Genomic DNA, 20,263 nt, shown 5'->3' on the forward strand with positions numbered 1-20,263 from the left:
AAAAAATGCTTTGTTTTCATAGGAAATTCTTTACAAATGGTGATTGATTAAAAAGCTCCCAGCAAGCTCTCTGCTGTTGGCAATTTTTGCCTATGGCCATGTCACTGTTTTCCTCTTCCTTATCATATTAGAGGCAAAGGAGAAAAAGAATATTATCGGGGTTGCATGAAGATGCTGACCACACTGTTCTTATTGTGACACTGGAAACTGTTTAACTCAGAATTATATGGAATTATTTTTGAAGTGGAATAATTCATTGCCTGGGATTTCCAGTTTGAAATTCAGCATTGCTCTTAATCGGAACCATGAGGAAAATTCAAATGCAGAACATCTTAAATCTAACTCTAAATTTTCAAAGCATACAGCAAATAAAATAGCAATAGCAATAATAATATCATCAAAGACTATTCCTTCAGCTTTGCCACCTTCTAGAATGACAAAGAAACAAAAATCACAAGAGGTTTGAAGGAAATAGGTGTGCTTTTGTTTCTTCAGTAATAAAGGTGAACTGTATGAAGTAATGTGGATGTAGTTATGGAAAAACTAGAACTGGGATAAGGGAATGGTAAGAGCTTTAATTTTATTTATTTTTCTGCATTCACAACTTTACATATTTGCTAGGTCCTAAGGACACAGGTGCATAATGCACACATTCCAGTAAAACTAGCATCTCTCTCATTCTCTCTATTTGTGTGTGTCTGTGCTGATGTAAATGTGCATGGTAACCTTCAGAAGAAAATTCAAATTGACATTTACAATCAGGGCTTAGTCTGAGATATGCAGAGCCAGAAATAGCCCAGTACAGTGTCCCAGAATTAAATCTTATTTTCTATGAACATAAATTCTTTCTGGTCTTATAGTCACACTAATTCTTCTCTGCCATCCCATCCAACTGTTACAAATCCTAGTCAATATAACCCATGCATGATATCCAGGAATTGCAAAACAATATTCTTCAGATAGCAGTGTCATAAATAGGAAACAAAAGGGACCCTTCTCTCCTAGCAACCTGCTTATGGTTTATTGATTTTTGTTGTTCTACAATTAGTTGAAGAGCTACTGGGAGTGAATGGAGAAATCTCCAAGCAGTTCTCAAAATCATTGCTACTGGCAGGAAATTAGCAATCTGAAACAGTATTACTGGGAAGAAAGAGACATACATTGGAGATCAGTAGTTTCTCACTGCTCACAGTAGGGGGAAGCTATACATCTTGTCCATGCTGGCCAGGTTAATCTGTAAGCTGCCAGAAATCAATCTCTTGCCACATGTCTGCTGATCAGGTGGCTGGTTGAAAACCCACCAGTCATATCCTCAAGCAAAATTACCTCCCAACAATTTCAGCAAAATTAAACTAGTGGAAATAAAATGCTCCAATTTACTGAAAGCAAACCCCAGAAGCATTCTAAGATAGCGATTAGTGATACTAAATGAGAGTGAGAAGTAAGACATCTTTACAGGAAACGTTCATATTCTGGTCTCCAGTAATAAGGACCTGCAGTATGGATTCATATCCTCCTGTCAATGCCTCTGTTCTTTTCTCTCCACATAACTGAATGATTGCTTTCAACTGCTGCATTTGGACTTATTATAACAGCTAATAAAACTTAAGTCTAGATGGTCCAGAACTAATAGATCCCATAAGGTTCCAACATAAGTAAATTGTCCCTTTGGGTAGAACATCCAAAATAAATCATCCCCAACTGAGCTTTATCATATTTGTAAAGCCAGCCTATCTTTGTGAAATTTCTGAGCATATAATTGTAATGTTCCATTGCTAAAAGCATTACATGCTTTGTTGTTTGATCCACAATATAAATGACTATTTGATTTTGTACTCATTAGCATAATAAGAAAGCATCTAAAGAAGTTCTTGACAAAATAAATACCTTGACAAGAAAATGATGTATTTGAGAATGTTTTTAATAAATAATGTGACAAAAATTATTTTTATGATTACTGCTTCCTTGGTATGCAAAATTATAGCTAAAATATGAAGGTTTTTTTTTTTTACATGAACATAATGAAAAACAATCACATGGGTTGTTCCCTCAGTACTGCATTCTTTCTATGGTAACTTTTTTCTTAAAAATTGACTAAATGAAAATTTTTAGCCCTCAGTAAATACCAAAGCATACTTTTTTTTTTTCCTACTGAGGCTAGGCCTGAAAATTGTCCATAAACAAATACACAGTTTTCCATTATCATTGATGACAAAAAAAATATATATATAATTACAAAAAAGATAATAAAAGTCTACAGAGGACATCATTCTGTAATTTCAAAAGGACCTAATGGCTGTTATTCAGTTTCTGTGGAAATTCAATGTCAAGATAGGCCACCACAAACTCAAGAATTTAAAATCCTTAAGATGATAAAAATCTTATGGTCCATTCTTAGGTTTTGCTAACTTTACCACCTGTGAAGCATTCAGATATTTCCAATACAAAACACAGAGCATTAACAAAGTATGAAAAAAAACAAAAACAAAGGCTTACCATCTTACAGTAAGACAAAAAAAAAACTATTAATAGTTACAATGTTTTACAAATAAAGTTTAGTGATTGTGCTTTTAAAACCAAAAAATAAAAATAAAAAAATAATAAACAGTGCATTACAAAAATATCAAACACACCCTCCCCAAAAGAAACCCCAAGAACAAAACAACCATTAAGTGGCACTTTTTTTTATTTAAGGTAAATTGACACTATGAAGTAGAGGTCTGAGATTTGGGCCAGTCAGGTTGATATCTTTCTTAATGATGCTTTAAAATGTCCACTGCTTTTTAAAATTATTTTAAATAGCACTGGTTGAGGCCAACAACTGCTTGACTCTTCTGATAAACTTAAATTGTAACGTAACTGCCAAGTTCTCACTGACTTGCTTCTTCCTATCCTAAAGAACACTTGCAGTAAAGAATGTGCCTTAATGATTAAATGGGTTAGAATCTAGACAAATTAAATTATTAAAGGGATTTGAAAACTGTTTATGTATTGACATTATACGCCACCATAATCCAAACTGATAAATTTGTATTTTAATAATAAAGGGATATGACTGGTGGGAAAAAAAAAAAGTACAATGTCATTGGCAGCAATAGAGACTGTAATAGCATTGCATCTTCTGTGTAGATATCATTCTTTGCAATTTTTTTACTGGTTTATCAGTGGCAATTTATACCAGGTAACGACAACCTGGTACCCTCCATGAATTTTGATAATACTACCAATAATCTTTAACTATTGGTTTGTGGGAGTTTTAATCTAAAACATCTGGAAGGTATCAGGCTGACTATCTCTTTTATAAGGGTTTATGAATGCAATTGGTGATTTATCTGTATTGTATTGCTTTGTTTCCAATGAAAGCAAACTATTGCTTTCTTTTTCTGTCCAAAGGTGAAACCAGCAGTTAACATAGCACCAGAAAAAGCAGCTTAATTGGTCTCCTGGACAGATAAAACATCCTCTCCTTTACCTAAAATAAACATGGGATATTAATAATTAGATTTTTAAAACAGCTTTAAAATAAAGATAAACATTCTGACAATAAGGAGAAAAACATGAAAAAGTGTTCACTCTGATTGCACTGAACATTATTATTTCTGGCATCAATTATCAGACTTGAGGCATCTTAAGTGATATCTTTGTGATTAAGTTTCAGAAATGTGTTACAGTACATCTTTTCTTCAGCTTTCGGTTTCCTGTAAAGCAATAACAAAAATTACTGTGCATTATATTTTTCACTCAAAGTATTTTTATACACCATTTCAGAAAGTGTATCTATTAAAATAAAGTTGAATATAAGAGGTAATTAAGACAATATGTAAGATTTTATTCCTCTTAACTAATTGGATTTTCTCCCAATGATTCCTCTTGTCATGGAGTATAGCAATTACGTACCCATCATAATTATGGCCCCAGTATAATATTTAAATTTCAAAGGTCTTTGATGCCTTGCTTTTTATGATAATACTATACAAAATTACACATTTCAAACTGTATATCACATATTGATAATAGAGAGAAAAGATTGTAAAGAAATCCAACATTTTATAGATTTACTGGGGATTAAATAAATATGAAGCTACAGTAAAGTTATAATTATAGTTTTCCTACCATACTTTAAAATTACTGTAAACTATCAGTTAAAGAATGTTATGCTTTGAGGATAAACATGTATGTTTCCACAATGATTTCCACCTTTCTAATAATTACTGAAACTCACATTACCTGCAATTCATCTTTATCCTCTCCCTGCTCATAAGTTCCAAATACCTGCATTTCTGCAATATTCCTTCGACTTAAGTTTGCTTGCTCTGCCTTTTGTCTACTTCCTGATCCTCTGGATGACATGGAGCTTGAGGAACTGGGATCTCTGTTATTATTAGATGTTGGAAATGTTGGTCTACAATATGGCAGAATATCCTCTAAAGAAAGATACATACATATGTTAATGATGCCTTAGATAAAATGCCCACATGTCCACAGAGTTTTCAAATTCCACTTTGTTCCAGCTCCATAAAGGAGCCAGGAATAAATTTGGAACAAAAGAAATGGCCCATACAGACCATACTCCTTAAGAAACCATTATCGCTGGATACAGAATAGATACAGAATAGAGTGTTAGGTTGCTCTGGGTTGATCCATGGAGTTATAGGGCTACATTCACTTTTTTATGTTGGTCCAGTTGATCAAGGATAAAAAACACTGTAAGGAATAGTTTGTTGTTTGATGACTGTTAGAAGCAGCAAGGGAATAGTGATTTTGACCAAGATAATCAGAGAAGAGATTTTAACCTCATTTCTACCAGAAATCTCGAAACTGCCAAGATTAATTTTATCTAATTCCCAATCATATAGGAGAACCATGATAAAGATTCATGGGAGGGGAAGAGACTTGTACTGTGCACTTTTATGAGTGAATATATGCATATCTGTATGTGAATATAGCTATGACAATATTTATTTACCTTCTTTCTTTCTGACATAAAAACATGCATACATTAGCACCTTTCCATCATACACAGTGTCTTGGAAAATATATCACTCTATATGGCTTTATCATCTATGTGAACGAGATGTGTTTGAATTGTGGGACAGATTGAGTTGCCAACAATTGGCCAGCTGCCTTGAAAAAACATTTTACATGCCAACATATCTGTTCTTTCCTCCAAAAATGTTTTGCTGGGCAGTTATTATCTAAAAACTGAATGGAGAGAAATAGCCTTTTGTTTTAAATAGAACTAATTTAAACCTCTTACTTGGCACACAAACTTTTTTTTTTGGCTCTTCCTCAGAACAGATATCAGCAAATTAAAGTAAAGCCGTTTAAAGGTGCTGTCTTAATTCTCTCTCCCCGCCCTCCCCGTTCCAAACTTCAGAATTGCTAGTTGTACTTGGTCAGCCCACTGGCTGCCATTACATTGACTGACTTGGTCTAGGACATGGTTGCTTTTTCGGATTAGGGCTCATAGTGGCTTTGATGCAGAAATGAACTTGTTGATAGGGCAACAGACTTTATACAAGATATTACTGTGAATAAGATAATGGACTTCACCATCTCTGGATGAACAGTCCTTCCCCTGGACTGAAGTAGATAAATTCCAGAGGTATCTGTTATTTCTTTCATATGGGTAATCCTGATAAGAATGGTAGTTTCTTTCAGTGGGATAAGCCAGGTTATGGCAAGGAAAAAGCCACCTTGTCTGGCCAAAGTTTATAGCTGTAGAAAAGATAGATATTTAGAAGCCTCCCTTTAAATCTCGCAGGCTCACTATTCATCAAATTGGGGGACCTGGGTGATAGAAAGGCCCCAAGAGATCCAGCACTGTATCAACCAGCAGAGAAGTCATAGACAAATTCTGGACTCCAGGTGAGAGGCCCTCCCTGATTGTGAGATGGGGTTAGTGAAAAAGAGGGCCCTACCTGTGGTGGGAGAATAGGTGGGATTCCCCTGTAGTGTTGGGTGTCTATGGTGTCAGTGGGTTAGACCTGAAGTGGATAAACAGTTAGATAGTATTTATCTCTTCTTCTAGCCTGGTCTCCTATCCCTGAGTTAGATGGCCAGTTCATTTGTAACCTTATTGCTGATAGTAAATGCCACGTCTCTCCACAGTAAGACCATGTGCATCTATAGCATGTCATGTGGATCTGGCATGTATTACCAAGACCTGGATAGATGAACATAGCAATGTCGAGCATATTAGGTAACTGAAACAAACACCACATTCATCTACTTCTATTGGCTCTCTGTTTTTAAAGTAGCACTCAACATTAACTTTGCCTGAGAATTCTCCATTTTTTATTATCCTAAAAATGGCTAAACCTGCTAATATTCTGTACAGTTTAAGGCAACAGGGAGATACGGTAGGAGTAATGATAATAATCCTAACCTTAGCCTAAATACATGATGAAAATATTCAAAAGAGGGATAAATCATGGTTAAAATACATGCCCTGGAGGAAAAAAAAAAACTCAACTACACCATTACAATTTTGTATTAATTTAGTTTTACATAACCTTTTATCATAGTTTTACAAAAAATATACAGCTTATTTTTTAAAATACCGGTATACTGCTATGATATTTGCATGGAGATATGCACTATAAATTTGTGAAGAAGTACAAAACTGGAAGGAAAAATATTTTCTGATTTGCACATTAGTTAGAAGATACTGTCATGAGTACTGATGGCGAGCTGGAAGGGGCCTCTATCCAGGGGGGAAAACGCATGCGTCGTACTGAGGAATTAAGCAGCCATTCAAAGAGACACAGATCAGACCCGCCTTAACTTTTGGGGGTTATCTGTCTGGGTTTTCCCCACGCTTCTTCAGTTTGTTAGGATTCTGTTTTATGTAGCAGTAATAAACACTAGAGACCTACTTCTCGTCTCAGCGTGATTTCTGACTGTTAGGACAGATACAAATCAAACTGGTTCATATCAATTCACTGAATATTTCCTGATCATATATACCTATCCCCTCATTCACAGTAGTAAAAAAATATATATGTGAACATAGTGACTTACGATATTTTTCTCTGAAAATGGGCTGTCTGTGTGTGCCAGAGAGAGAGCGAGAGTGAGGAGAGAGAGTGTGTGTTTATTCAGGACTATTATGGTCACTTTCAATTTATCAAACCAGAAAATAATGGGAAAGAACTGTTTATTGTAATAATGCCAATAAACTTAAAGACAACTATCAATATGTATACAATGGCCATAAGCAACAAGATCTATGATGTATCCTAGTAGTATGTATTTACACACCTGAATAGATTATGATATGAATCAGATCACTAACTAGTCTATCTCAGTATTTGCAATAGTGGGCTGCTAACAGTTGTATGTACTAGAGAATGGCAGAGATTCAACTTTGAAGATCTACTGAACAAAAAGTATGTGCTGTTTCATAATATATTTTACTGTATATAGTTGTCAATGTAAAGCTTACTTAGCTCTCAGAATCCCAGAACTGTCATTTTCTGTTAAAGATAGTGATTCCAACATACATTTAGATAGATGCTGGCTAGGATTAGTTTTATGAAGTTAAGATTTATTATTGACATAAATACATGGAGTAAGAAAGATATATACATTATGAAATTTCTATCTCTACAATTCTAGGAGTCATTAATCAATGCACAGAGCTTTTCCCTAACATTTCAAAGACTGTTTTAGAAGCTAATAAATTAAACATTAACAGTGCTTTCAATTTCAGCAGCAAGTTTTGCCACCTGCTTTATGCCATTAATATATAAATAGTAAAGAAAAAGCTACAATTCCAATAGTGAAATAGAAGTCACTTCCTAGTGACTTCTCTATCCTGACCCATTGTCATTTACAGTGACCTCTTGCTTTGGTGTTCATTTATCTAATTTACTACTCAATTTCTACTATACACTTTCATGTTCAAGTTAGCTGATATCAGGGGCTGGGCTAGATAACAGCTTTTACTGAGGACTGTAGAGATTATAACTGTAGACTTTAGTGACTGCTCTAGAAAAATGGACTAGCCCAGTATGACTATCAATGGTTTCTTGGTTCAATATTTTTAGCCTCTGTTATCTACTCAGGTACATAAATACATAACTCTCATTATTTTGGTATTATCCTGCACATTGTTATAAAAGGGCTGAATTGGCTTTAGTGCTTTTTTTTATTTATTCTTTTAGGAATATGAATGTCTTTAAAGATGTCAGGAAAATAGGTCCTTGTGTTACAGATAACTCCTATGGATAACCTAAGAAAGGTAAGCACACAATGCTGCATAGGAAAGAATTAGGATTTGTAAGGGGATTTGAATTGTGTAAAAATTTCTTTCCAGTTGAATAGGTTAGTGTTTAGTGTTTTGTTTTGTACTATTATATAACTACATTTCAGGATTTTAAGATTTTATGCTATGCATAACAGCCCTAGCAAGTTTTATGTCAGTATGAATGCTGGTTTAGGGTCTATGTCTTAACATACAATATAGTTATTCATAAATATAGGAAATCAAATCAATGTATTAATTCACCTTGGAGAAGATGTGTTTTTGCTGGTGTGCCATCTCGTCTTGCTGGTTTGTTTCCTCTTAGCTTGCTATCACTTTGCTGTTCCTGTGATTCTCTCCGCTCCCCTGAACATGTCCACATATCAGAATGCTGACAGCCCTCAGATCCGTCTTTTCCTTTATAGCCTGTTCCTTTTCTTTCAACTGCTCTTTCTGTTCTTGGTTCTATAGAAGAGAACTTTGGCAACATGACAGGTCGTATATCCACTTGAGATTTGGACTGGGCAGTCGGAGATTTTATAGCTGGAGGTGGCACTGGTGGGGGTGGTAGATCTATAAAAAGGAAGGAAGGGAAAATATTCAATAAATTTAACAAATTTAAATTTACAATTAAATCTGTGCTTTCTATTATTTCCACACATTCTGAAACCTTCTGAAAATACATTTATTGACCTTGCCTTACACAGGTTCAAAAGTTACAAAGGTTCGCTTTAGGATTGAAAAGCTATAGCTCCAGATTATGAATGGTCATGCACTTTAAACAGAGTCATACACTTTAAATATATCAAAAGTTGCCACACTGAAGTTTTAATAATTAAATAATTTCTATATCTAAACACCCTTAGAACTATAGTACTGTACATATCAAGCTTTATGTTTAAATGTTTAAATATGCCATTTGTTGAGAAATGTATTTCAAGGAATATAGTTGTCCATCAAATATTTACCTATCCCCAAATCTTAAATATATTTAAAATATATTACAGACTAATTACATAAAATCTACTTACCTCAACTGTTGCCTGCCAGAAATGGGATAACAACCTACACTTCCCAACTTAGGGGTAACTTGGTTATCCCAGCCATCAGTAACACTGTACCCTATATCTTCAGAAGAGTACCATTTTGAATTGGTGCTGAACATGCCGTGCCTTGTACTGAGCTCCCAATACTGTAGACTAAGGCATTGTCTTTATAGGCTACTCTCTTCTTATTAATGAGCAGAGCTCTCAAAATACATATACAGTAAGCTCGTGAGAACATGCAAGTGCCCACCTAATCTCTGGCGGCACTTGCATGTTCTATATAATTTAGTTACAAAATAAAGTTGTATAATTCAGTCACATAACAGTTATGTTTCTGACTCTTTATCCTAGAATGTAATCAACTATGTGTTAGGAAGAAAAGTGATAAAAATGCTGATTAAATTTGAAAGGAAACTAATTCAGTACTAACACATCTTGTAAAATAACAATAATAATAATTTGGTATATGCTAGTAACGATTGACATAAAGAGTTATGCTCTTTAGAGAAAGCTTCATCACAACCTGCAGAGAAGGTAGAGGAACATTCATTACAACACATCATTCCTTGCTGAGAGGAATCCTTCAAATAAAAAAGGAAACTTTTCAGAGGTCAACACTATTTCACCCCTGTGGTATTTATTTAACAGCTCAACTCACAGAGAAAATCCAGAATCAATCTGCTTCATCTGCAGCAAACAGGCACAGTTAGTTATTAAAAAAGAAAATGGAGGCCTCCATGGTGAGAAATAAAAAATAAATCACAGAGTGACATCAAACCAATATATGGAACTCAGAGGTAACTAGAAAAGGTCAGCTGCGTCCAACTATTTCATTTATTCATGCCTGCATATTGCTGCTGCATTGTTGCTTGCTTAAGAAAAACAATTAACCGATTCTGTTTGATAGCATGTCCTTCAGGGAAAATTTTCCATATATACGTTTAGAAAAAGGGGCTGTAATTTTCAACAAAATTCTGTGTGGGAAGATATAAGGACCACGGGAAAATTAATTCTGGGGAAAGAAAATCAATCCAACTATTCTGTTGTAAATTGAAAGAAGGAAATGCAAATAGCTGTTTAAAATATTTCAAATGTAAGCCCCTGCTGTAAATACATCTGTTAAAGTCTGTTCTCAGAAGGTAAGACATTATGAAATAGCTGTTTTAAAACAGTCTTGCTTTCCTATCACTGGCATCAAACATCTCACCACCACATCATATCAACAGCCATACACCTCCATATGAACAGCCAGCTTACTATTTTGCACTGATTAGGAGTAGCCTTGAAGAGCTTGAAAAGGTCTTTCCTGGTTTATGTTGGGATACTAGGTATTGTGTACTATTGTGTTTCAGCTAATGCTTATGTCCGATATTTCATGCAGTCTGATCTTCCAGTTTGAAACAAACAAACAAGCAAACCAACCAATCAACCAAACTCTTAGTAAAAACCACTCCCTGGAATATTATGCTAGATAATTACAATTAGTATCAGTAGTATTGGGGATGGTGGGATGACTACTAAGTAGTAGTGAAATGTGCATTGTGACATCTGATTAAATCCCTGGCAGTTCTGAAATACAGCCACTATGTTTTAATATTCAGTACATTACACTAGTAGTCTTACTTAGAATAAGGTAGCCCAAACTGCTGGTTTGCAGGGAATGGCTTCCTTCTACAGTAAAATTAACACAGTTATGTACTAGAAGGATACAGTGGGAATATCTGGTTGGGAAAAGGATCCAACTATTTTGAAGAAAAGCAGGGTGCCTTCAACAGCCCTCTTCATGACCCCTGCATACAGCATTCGAGTAAAAATCGTGTTTAAAAGGACCAAGAACGATCTTTCCAAACTAAGACTGTATAGGCATCCTCAACTTTTCCTGACTGGTATTTATTGCCAGGTTTTGGTAAAACAGTGGCAGATGTTGCAAAAGGATATCTGGGTAAGAAAGTATAGTCAGAGATATAAATTCACCCCAGGACTTTCCTTTGTTAGACATTAGGTATTTATCTGCGGCTCCTTAGAATGCTTTGGTTAATTAAAAGGAGCCTGAAAAATATTTTCAGGCCATAAAGCTTTGGGTAACTCTTTTATTCAGGCTAAGAGGAAAGCCATTAACCCAACACAGTCACCTGGGTCAATCTTTCCCACTTTTGGCTTCTTTCTGCTTCTGTTTTTGACTCTGCAACTTTTGTGTTCCCTATTTCCCAAAAAGGACTACCTTTACTTGTAATACTTGTGTCTCAAGGCCCATGTACAAAAGAAGGAAAATCCCACTCCTCTAATCTCCTTTTTTATTTCCATCCATAGCTGAACTTCAGAGAGCTTTCTTCCTCACTTGCTAGCCTTTTGCTTCTTCTCTGTGTGTGTGTGGGTGTGGGGGGGATGACCTCTTTAAGCCCTCTGAGGCCAGAAGAATGGACTTTAGCCTAGGCAGTCTGAGCTTCAAATGGGCAGAGGCATGTTAGGGTCCTCCAATGGGCTGAACTTATAGTACAGCCTCAAGGATATTGTTAGGCTTTACAGGAGCTGAACCAAATCACTCAGTACAATGACTTCTTAGACTTCAGAGGCATAATCATCCTGGATCCCCGGCTGAGTTGCATTTGGACCCTGGAACAGTCAGCTGGCTTCACCTGATTAGCTGGTTCTAGAATTAGACAAAAAGTGGAATACACAATATCCAACCTTTGAACTAATCTGAGTCCCCAATTCCAGGAGAACTATGGTTTCAGCAAGCCAAGGAACGAAGTGAGCACACCCAGCCAAAGAGCACTGCAAAGCTATTACTTATAGGAACTCCCATCTTCTTTTTCTTCCAACTCTTGAAGAAACCATCTGGCCTGACCTTCAAGAACAAAATCTCGGTGTAGTGGTGATTCTTTTACTCCTCCTTCTCTCTCCTTCAGTCCAAAACATTCTGTTTCTTTTCTCTTTGCTGAGGCAGGAAGCCTCCAGAATTCTGGCATTCTGTGTTGTGGCAAAGGTTTCTGTTTCTGCCTTCTCTTATACCTGGTAAGTGTGTAAAGTAGATCATTTCTTGAAACCTTTCACCTACCCCTGACACACAAACTCCTGCTTATCTTCCTTTTATTGAATTGAATATGGTATTATCTCACTGAAAGCCAGGAATTCATTGCAGTTCTGTCAGGGCCAATAGAAAAAAAGGGAATGCAAGCAGTGCTGAAGGAGATTGTAGAGATATTGAACAAAATTTCTGTATCTGCCTTTATTACCGAAGATAAGAGACATCTTCTTGAGAATATACTGACTTTCTGAGGGATGGGACTGGAACTCTGCTGTATACATTTAGTCTTCAAAAGAGAAGAGTACAGAAAAGTATATCAGTATCTGAGGGTCATGTAGGAGGACAGAATTTTTAAGAGTTGATTAGAGGACAGGATAAGAAACAAAGATTTTAAATGACAAAGAACTATGTTTTTATTGGACACTGGAAAACATTTCCTAATGGCAAGAACTGTTCAATATTGGAACAGACTGTCTCCTGAATTAATGAAATGGCCATCATTAGAGATATTTGAACAAAGGCTAGATGGCCTTCTCTCAGGGATACTATAGTGCCAGATTCCTATGCTGGGGAGGGTTGGGCTAGATGATCTCCAAGATCCCTTCCAACCCTTACATCCTATGATTTTATGATTATACAAAATCAACTGCTATAACAAGAAACAAACATTGGATTCTGATGACATCCATCTGAGAGTTCTTAATAATTTCAAATGTGAAATTGATGACCTTCTACCAAAAAATATATAATTAGTCTCCCAAGTCAGGTTTAATGCCAGACGAGTGGATGGTAACCAGCATGACTCCCATTTTTAAAAAGGGACTAAGGAGAGACATGGGAAATTATGGGCTACTTATCTTGTCTAATATCTGTTCTGGGAAAACTGGTAATCAAAAAGGAAAAAAAGGAATGCGGAAATTGGTGTGATCCAACAGGGCTATTGTTATGTTTTTATGACAGCACTTTATGCTGTATAAAGCATTCTATGTATGTTTGATTTTTATGCATGTATTTGATAATACTGTAAGCTGGATTTCAAAAGTTTTGTGGTAAAATAATTAAGATGGCAAATATAAGGCAGTAACATTTTACTCTCTGCATAACCTGTCCTAGACTAAATTATGCCCAATTATACAGTACAATGTGCTCAACCAGCAGATGGTCTTTATTGATGGTGCAGCATATATATTGCAGACTAGTTTCAATTTACACAATAGCAGTATTCAGTACTTTAGAAAGGTATACATTTTTTTTTAATTAATAGTGGCACTAGATGAATCTTATCACTGTTTATTTTTATTAGGAAAAAATAACTTTATAGTGCTCTTGAAAATAGTTCTTTTCCAGCATTCTTCCAGCACAGATGTTTTCATGTCAAGGTGTTATGCTTAGTCGATTTCTCACATAGAAGCACTCAGATAAAACTAATAAAACCAGTTAAAGTATCTATAAATTCCTGCAAAAGGACATTGCAGGACTTCCATAAATTTAAACTTCCTGGTAGAGTTTTGAGATTTATATATTTCACTTAAAGAGCAAACAAAACCTAATAAACAAAAGCATGCAAAAAACTGCTTCAGAAATTTCTTGGAATGAGATAATATTTGGACATTCAGTTTCAATGACAAAAGGAATCCTGGGCAAAAGCCAAAGGAACCAGGTGCATGGGATCATGCCTGTGTTTAATGTAGTCTAATATCAGACACATGTTAGTGAGAGAAAATACTTAGAGTGAAGTACAGAGACTAGCAGGGACAACCACTCATTGCAAAATTACTTTTGCTCATCATGCTGTGAGCTTTGTATTACATTTTTCTGTCAAGTGGCAGGAATCACAGGGAGAAGTGGCTGGAAAACCCTTTCGTGTAACCCTAGATAAGTATCCATAATATTAGGCTTTCATATGATAATAGAAAATGATGCCCCTCTTTGAAATATTTCTGATTGGTAATGAAAGTCCTAATCAGATTGTTGTTGCTGAGAACCGGTAGGTAGGTAGGGGTATGTGAGTGTGTGCATGTGTTGGGAAGGAATCATGCCTCTGCTGCATCCCTTTTAGTGAATTTAGAAAACCTGACAAGATGGTAGGTCTTTAGAAAAAATATCTTACATTAATTCATGGTTGTTTTATGAAACAGAAAGGTGGTTTAATAAAAACTGGCCCTCCTGAGGCATTTTCATTAAAGGCTTTCTCTAGACAACATCACAATGTTTGCCTTATCCCTCTATATTCTCTAGAGAATACAAGCATTACCTTTTCAGCAGGAGTCGATATTGTGTGTGAAGGCATGAAAGGAGATGATTAGATTTTGCCTTTTGGTGCACAAAGTAACCACACGGAACAAATACAATGGTTAGGGATAAAAAAAAAAATCCAATGATTTTGCTGCCTGCTATCTAAATGCTAAATTTATTCTATGATAGGAAAAACATTAGATGAAGGATGTATTTTAATGAAGATTTTCATCTCATGCATGCATTATTTCTCACTGTTGCACCCATTTACAGGGTCTGATCTCAACTACAGGAATAGCTAATAGCTGAACAGGCTTTTACAGAAAATGAATGCCCTTTTTATATCTATGACCTTTTGGGAACATTCAGAACAAATTGATAACAATAGTGATGCTAATGGTATGGTACGTTGAATGCGATCAAGAGACACTAGTCACTTTTAATTTGGCATAAGCATTAAAAAATCCTAGTAAACACAAGAGAAAGTCATTTGTTTACCATCTGTGTAGACTTCTCTGCGCAGATGTCCTTGCTGGTGCTTTTGCTTTTTGGCAGGTCGGACCCTCTGAATTACAGCAGCACTCATGTTGCTGTCAGTGGAGACAGGGCTAGTAGGTCTGGGGCAGTGCGAGGCATGATAATGTCTATGGCCTAGAAAGGAAGCAGCATTTTGAGTGGCTATTCTTTTCCAAAAATCAGACCAATTGCCTTCTGTAACTGAAAGCACAATGTTAAGTAACTAATGATCTATCTATCTATCTATCTATCTATCTATCTATCTATCTATCTATCTATCTATCTATCTATCTATCTATCTCAATGTTACATAACTTTATATTGTGATTTTGAGCCACCTAGAGTTCTGGTTTTGAGATGGATGGCCATACAATTAGATAGACAGACAGGCAGACAATATTATTTATTGAATAAAATATAAGTACATTACTAAATAATATTACTATTATTTAGACTTGTTCACTGCTGCATAATAACTGGATTTTTTTTCCAAGTAAGATGCACCTAGATTTGTTCTCTGTGTAGAAAGGTTCATTTTCCAGGTTTCCCAGAGCAGCACTATTATCAGCAGTAATATAACATTATTGCCTCTTCAATTTCTTAATCTTATTCTTCACTGACGTGTACTTTAAGTATGGAGTACTGCTGAAATTATATCTTGTTCCAGGGGAACTTTACAATACCATGACCTCATAAAATGATAAACCAATTTGTGTTACACCCTATAAATAAACAAACAAACAAATAAATAAATATTTAATTGAGGTTAGGGTTGGACAAGAACTGAATTATATCATTTGTTATGGTACTCACAGAAATACCTAGAAATCACTTCAATAATAAATATACCACTTACTTTTCATACTTACATTTCACTCTATATGTCAAATAAAACCATGATATAGTTTTCAGCTTTATAAAATAAAGATTATTTTGTTGGAAACAAACAAAAAGTGAAAGCCTATTTTTTAAAAATGAAAAGGATAAGCTTCTATATTTTTGCATAATTTCTGAAAATCTGAGTTCATTTTGAAGACTGCTGTTCTTACTCCTCGAAATCAGGTGGAGTGGGAGCACTGCTTTAAATCAGCTTCTCTTAAGCGGCCTTTAAAATGCTGCTGTTGCAAAACACTGGCAACCTTGAAAATTGCTTCTGGTGCTCTCTCCCATTCAGTTGCAAGCCCATCTTTCCTTTTCCTTCTAGCCAGGTGCTTGCCGCATGCAAATCTTGTACCTCATTCTAGCTGATCGTTCCTCACTGAAGCTTCACATCTCTAGCTCTCTTCCCCTCTCTAGTAATTCCTTCTGCAGTGGGAAGATCAGAATTCTGCCTTTTGGAATGATTACTTTTCTTTGAAAGGCAAATGCAGGGGATTAAAAAAACAGAAAGAACACTTGAACTTTATACAGGACTCTATCAGTCCTGTTGTTGTGCATTCAGCACACTGTTGCATGAAACTGGAAAGCCAGTTTGGAAAGGAAAAGGGCTGTCTTTGGTAACCTTCATCTAATGTCTTGCAACTCTTTTGGGGGAGATGGACGGTAATTACATTTGAATAATAAATAAATAAAATAATAAACTCCCCAGGTAAGAGAAACATTATCCTATGAAGCAGCTTACCAAGTTATATAGTTTTGCTATGTAAAAAGTGTTTGCCACAATTAACAATAAATTATACACATTATTATTTACAAATAATAAAAAAGAAAATTTATATATGATATCACTTTGATACTTTGCAATATTCCTGGGTGGTTTTTAAGTCTGTGGATCTCAAGGAATTGGATGGAGTTCTCTGTAGTGTCAACTTGGCCACATGTGGACAGAATCCCCACCCAATTTGTCTGCTATTCAGCTCACCTTGAACCTAAGGGGATATGTATGAGGTAGAAGTTGTGGTCTACAAGCTGTCAGGGCCTATAAGGGAAAAATAGTTTGGACTCACTGTAAGCAAGATACACTCATTGTTATTTCACAAGCTGCTGGTGCCACGATAATTCCAATTTTTACTCTTAATGGGATTGTGTTCCTCCTGATAGAAAAGGGTCACAATTTTGACTAATATTTGGAATTAATGGCTCCTGATTGAAGAGGCAAAAAAGATGTTTTTTGCCCAGTTCTGGCTGTACGCTAGTTTCAACCTTACGTCGCAACCTTACATAACCTCACATATACATGAGACTGCCCTTGAAGACACTCTGGCTGATACAAAATCAAGTGGTCCATGGCAGTCATGGTGCTGGCATGTTATACTGCTCTTGTGGGAACTGCATTGGTTGCCAGTTTGTTTCTGGATGTAATTCAAGATGCTGATTATTATCTTTAAAGTGCTACCTGGGTCAGGGCATAGATATCTAAGAGATTACTTTTCCCAAAGATTCTGCCTTCCAAACCAGAGAACACCTATTAAAGGTCTCCTCTTATCAAGAGGCACAGGATGAAGGGACATGATCATGGATGCTTTCGTTAGGAAGATCTGTTCTTTTGGAACAGCTTGCCCTCTGAAGCAAAGATATTTCCCACTCACATGGCCTTCTAAATATGGTAAATCTTGGATGTTCTGAAAGGCTAACCTTAATGTTGGTTTTGTACTGGTATGATTCTTATTATTATTGTTATGCACAGGGTTAGGGTATTGAACATTTTTTGTTATATTGGAATGGGGTGGCAGAAAAATCACATAGATTAGTAATTATAATTATTGATTCAGTGGTTATATTCTGTTTAATACTGTTCATATGTAATTTTTGAATACTGTGAGAATCATAATTTAAAGCATATCAAATCTTGGGGTGAAAATAATTTTATCATACCTCTTGTTAAAAAATGTTTAAAGACTGGTAATTGATCATCATTAATATGATTTTAATTGTGAGTTTAAATGTTTAAATAAATCCACAATTTAACCCTTAATTTCACTGCTGCTATCTAACTTGGAAGTAGGGCGGTCAACAAAATTTTTGTTGTTCAAGAAAATTTGCGGCCCCCTACGTAACAGAATTGTACACAGTTGGTATAGAAATATATTGGCAACTTTCCACTTTCCTAAGATGAGCCAGACCAAGATACATGATAGAAAGGAATTAGTTTTACATTCAAAGAAACTATTATCCTAGATAAGCAACAATCTTTTACATACACAGGATTCACATAGGCATAGGAACAGCTGACAGAAAAGAACTTCATGGTTAATAATTTTCAGATGGACAAGCCTGGTCATATATATAAAGACAACAAGAAAGCTAACCTGCCACAGAATCTTGCATCTGACGCTTTGCTACTTTAAGACCAGCATATTCCGCTGCTGCTGCAACAGCTTGTGCAAAATCTGCATCTGTAAAAAAGGATCCATCTGATGAACTAACACTAGATCGTCCACTTGAAATGTTGTCATCTTCTGAGGCTGAACCCCATCCGTTGATCATGGAACCTGTCACAGAACTCTCCAGATCTCCCACACTTGAAGCAGGTGTCTGTTCAAGGCCACACAAAAGAAGCCTTTTATGTTGCATCTTCACGATTTCTACATCTGCTTCATCTTCTTCTTCTTCTGGTGCATCAGTATCCATGTCAGATACAAGAGGTCCCGAAATGTAACCATAAGTATGTGGTGGAGAAATAGGCCTGGGAGGTGGAGGAGGGCTCACAGGTTGTCGCCTGTGAGTGAATAGTTTAAAAAAGGAACTTTAATCTTAATAGCATTGTGAAATATTTATATTCATTACCTGATACAGTTTTGTACTTCTTTGTAATTCAGAGTTATTGATTACTAAAGTAGGATGAAGCATTTTGCTTGAGAAGGTTCTTAAGCAGTTATAGATGACAAGTACTTGCAAAATCTGAATTTGATTTATCAAATAGGTACTCTACAACTGTGAATTTGTTATTGTATTCATTCAGTAAAAAGGAAAATAATGCATGAAGCTTGATAATTTACAGCACATTTTTAAAAAATATACCTGATTTTTATTCTTATTATCACAGAGAGGATTGAATAAAACAGTTTAGAAGACTAAACTATTTGGCTGCACAACCATTTGACTGCTCAGAAACTCAGAAGAATTCTGGAACATGGTTTTTAATGCCGGCCAGGCAAAATGCAGCATTTTTCTGCATGTTTCCTTGTAATGGGTAACAAGAGGGGAAAGATGATATATTCTCCTAAATTTTGAAGAGCTCTTGAAGACAATTTAGAAACTGATTCAAAATAAAACTGTTAAGACTGATTTACAACTAGGGAAAAAATTACATCATAGTTCTGTTAATTAAAATCCAGAATAAGCTGGCTTCATTTAAGAATAATCTAGCTAGATAAACAGATTTTCTTCTGAAACTCTTCAGAGAAATAAAAGAAAGAAAATTATTTCAGCCCTGGTATACCAGTTATAGACTGTCTCCACTTCAAAATCATGCCTTCTGTTTAAGCCGTCAAGTGCTTTGTATATATTCATAGTTTCATGTCTTTGAAGTTTATTTTAAGTCTTTTTTTTATTTTTTACTTAATGTTTTTCAGAAACATACTCACTTCACTTTATAATCCATATTAAAACAATAAATATGAAATAAGATATGTATGTATATACACACACATACACCTCCTCACACACACATACATGTGTGAGAGAATAGAACTTTGGAGGTGGGGGACATACAGCCATGCTACTGAAGGACTGGCCAATTTTACCTAATGGTCACCCCTTAACTCTCTGCCTGCTATTTTTAAGGCTTCTGGTGTGAGCTTTTTTCCCTTTGTAAAACAAACAAACAAAGAGGGTGTGAGCATAGTCAAAGACACAATTATTCAGTGGCATGCCAGCCATGGGTCTACTTAACCCATATTGGCCAATATAGATTGATTCACAATAGTTTAAAAACAGTAATTATACCTGAGTAATTTTAACATGGCTCTTGAATAGCAAACTTCAAGGTTTTTATTTTTCTGTTACAATCTATTGAGTCTTTGCATATGATTTGGAAAGACCTGAATATTTAATTTAAAAACAAAACAAAACACCCCTCACAACCTGAATGGGAAAATGCTGCAGAATAAAACCAAGTATGAATGAAAATCCAAAACCCATCAGGAAGTTCTTAATCAGAGCATGAAGAAAAGAATCACCAGTTGTTTATTCTCAGCATTTGTTATGTTACATATAACTTCAAAATACAAAAGCTACGTTTAGGATTAG

General features: G+C 35.5%; 1 protein-coding gene across 1 annotated transcript in view; it reads right to left on the bottom strand.

Annotated features, from left to right (window-relative positions):
- Positions 1-1,900: 1,900 nt before the first annotated feature.
- The window catches only part of ROBO1 (roundabout guidance receptor 1), a 252,082-nt gene continuing 233,719 nt past the window's right edge, over positions 1,901-20,263 (bottom strand). The window contains exons 26-30 of the mRNA XM_063305489.1: positions 18,322-18,731; positions 15,056-15,208; positions 8,513-8,821; positions 4,228-4,424; positions 1,901-3,698 (exon numbers count right to left, since the gene is read on the bottom strand). Of these exons, the coding sequence (XP_063161559.1) occupies positions 3,684-3,698; positions 4,228-4,424; positions 8,513-8,821; positions 15,056-15,208; positions 18,322-18,731 (1,084 nt within the window). The 3' untranslated portion in view covers positions 1,901-3,683. The remainder of the gene's footprint in view (positions 3,699-4,227; positions 4,425-8,512; positions 8,822-15,055; positions 15,209-18,321; positions 18,732-20,263) is intronic.

Source organism: Candoia aspera, chromosome 5 (genome assembly GCF_035149785.1).
Source record: "Candoia aspera isolate rCanAsp1 chromosome 5, rCanAsp1.hap2, whole genome shotgun sequence".
Taxonomy (NCBI): domain Eukaryota; kingdom Metazoa; phylum Chordata; class Lepidosauria; order Squamata; family Boidae; genus Candoia; species Candoia aspera.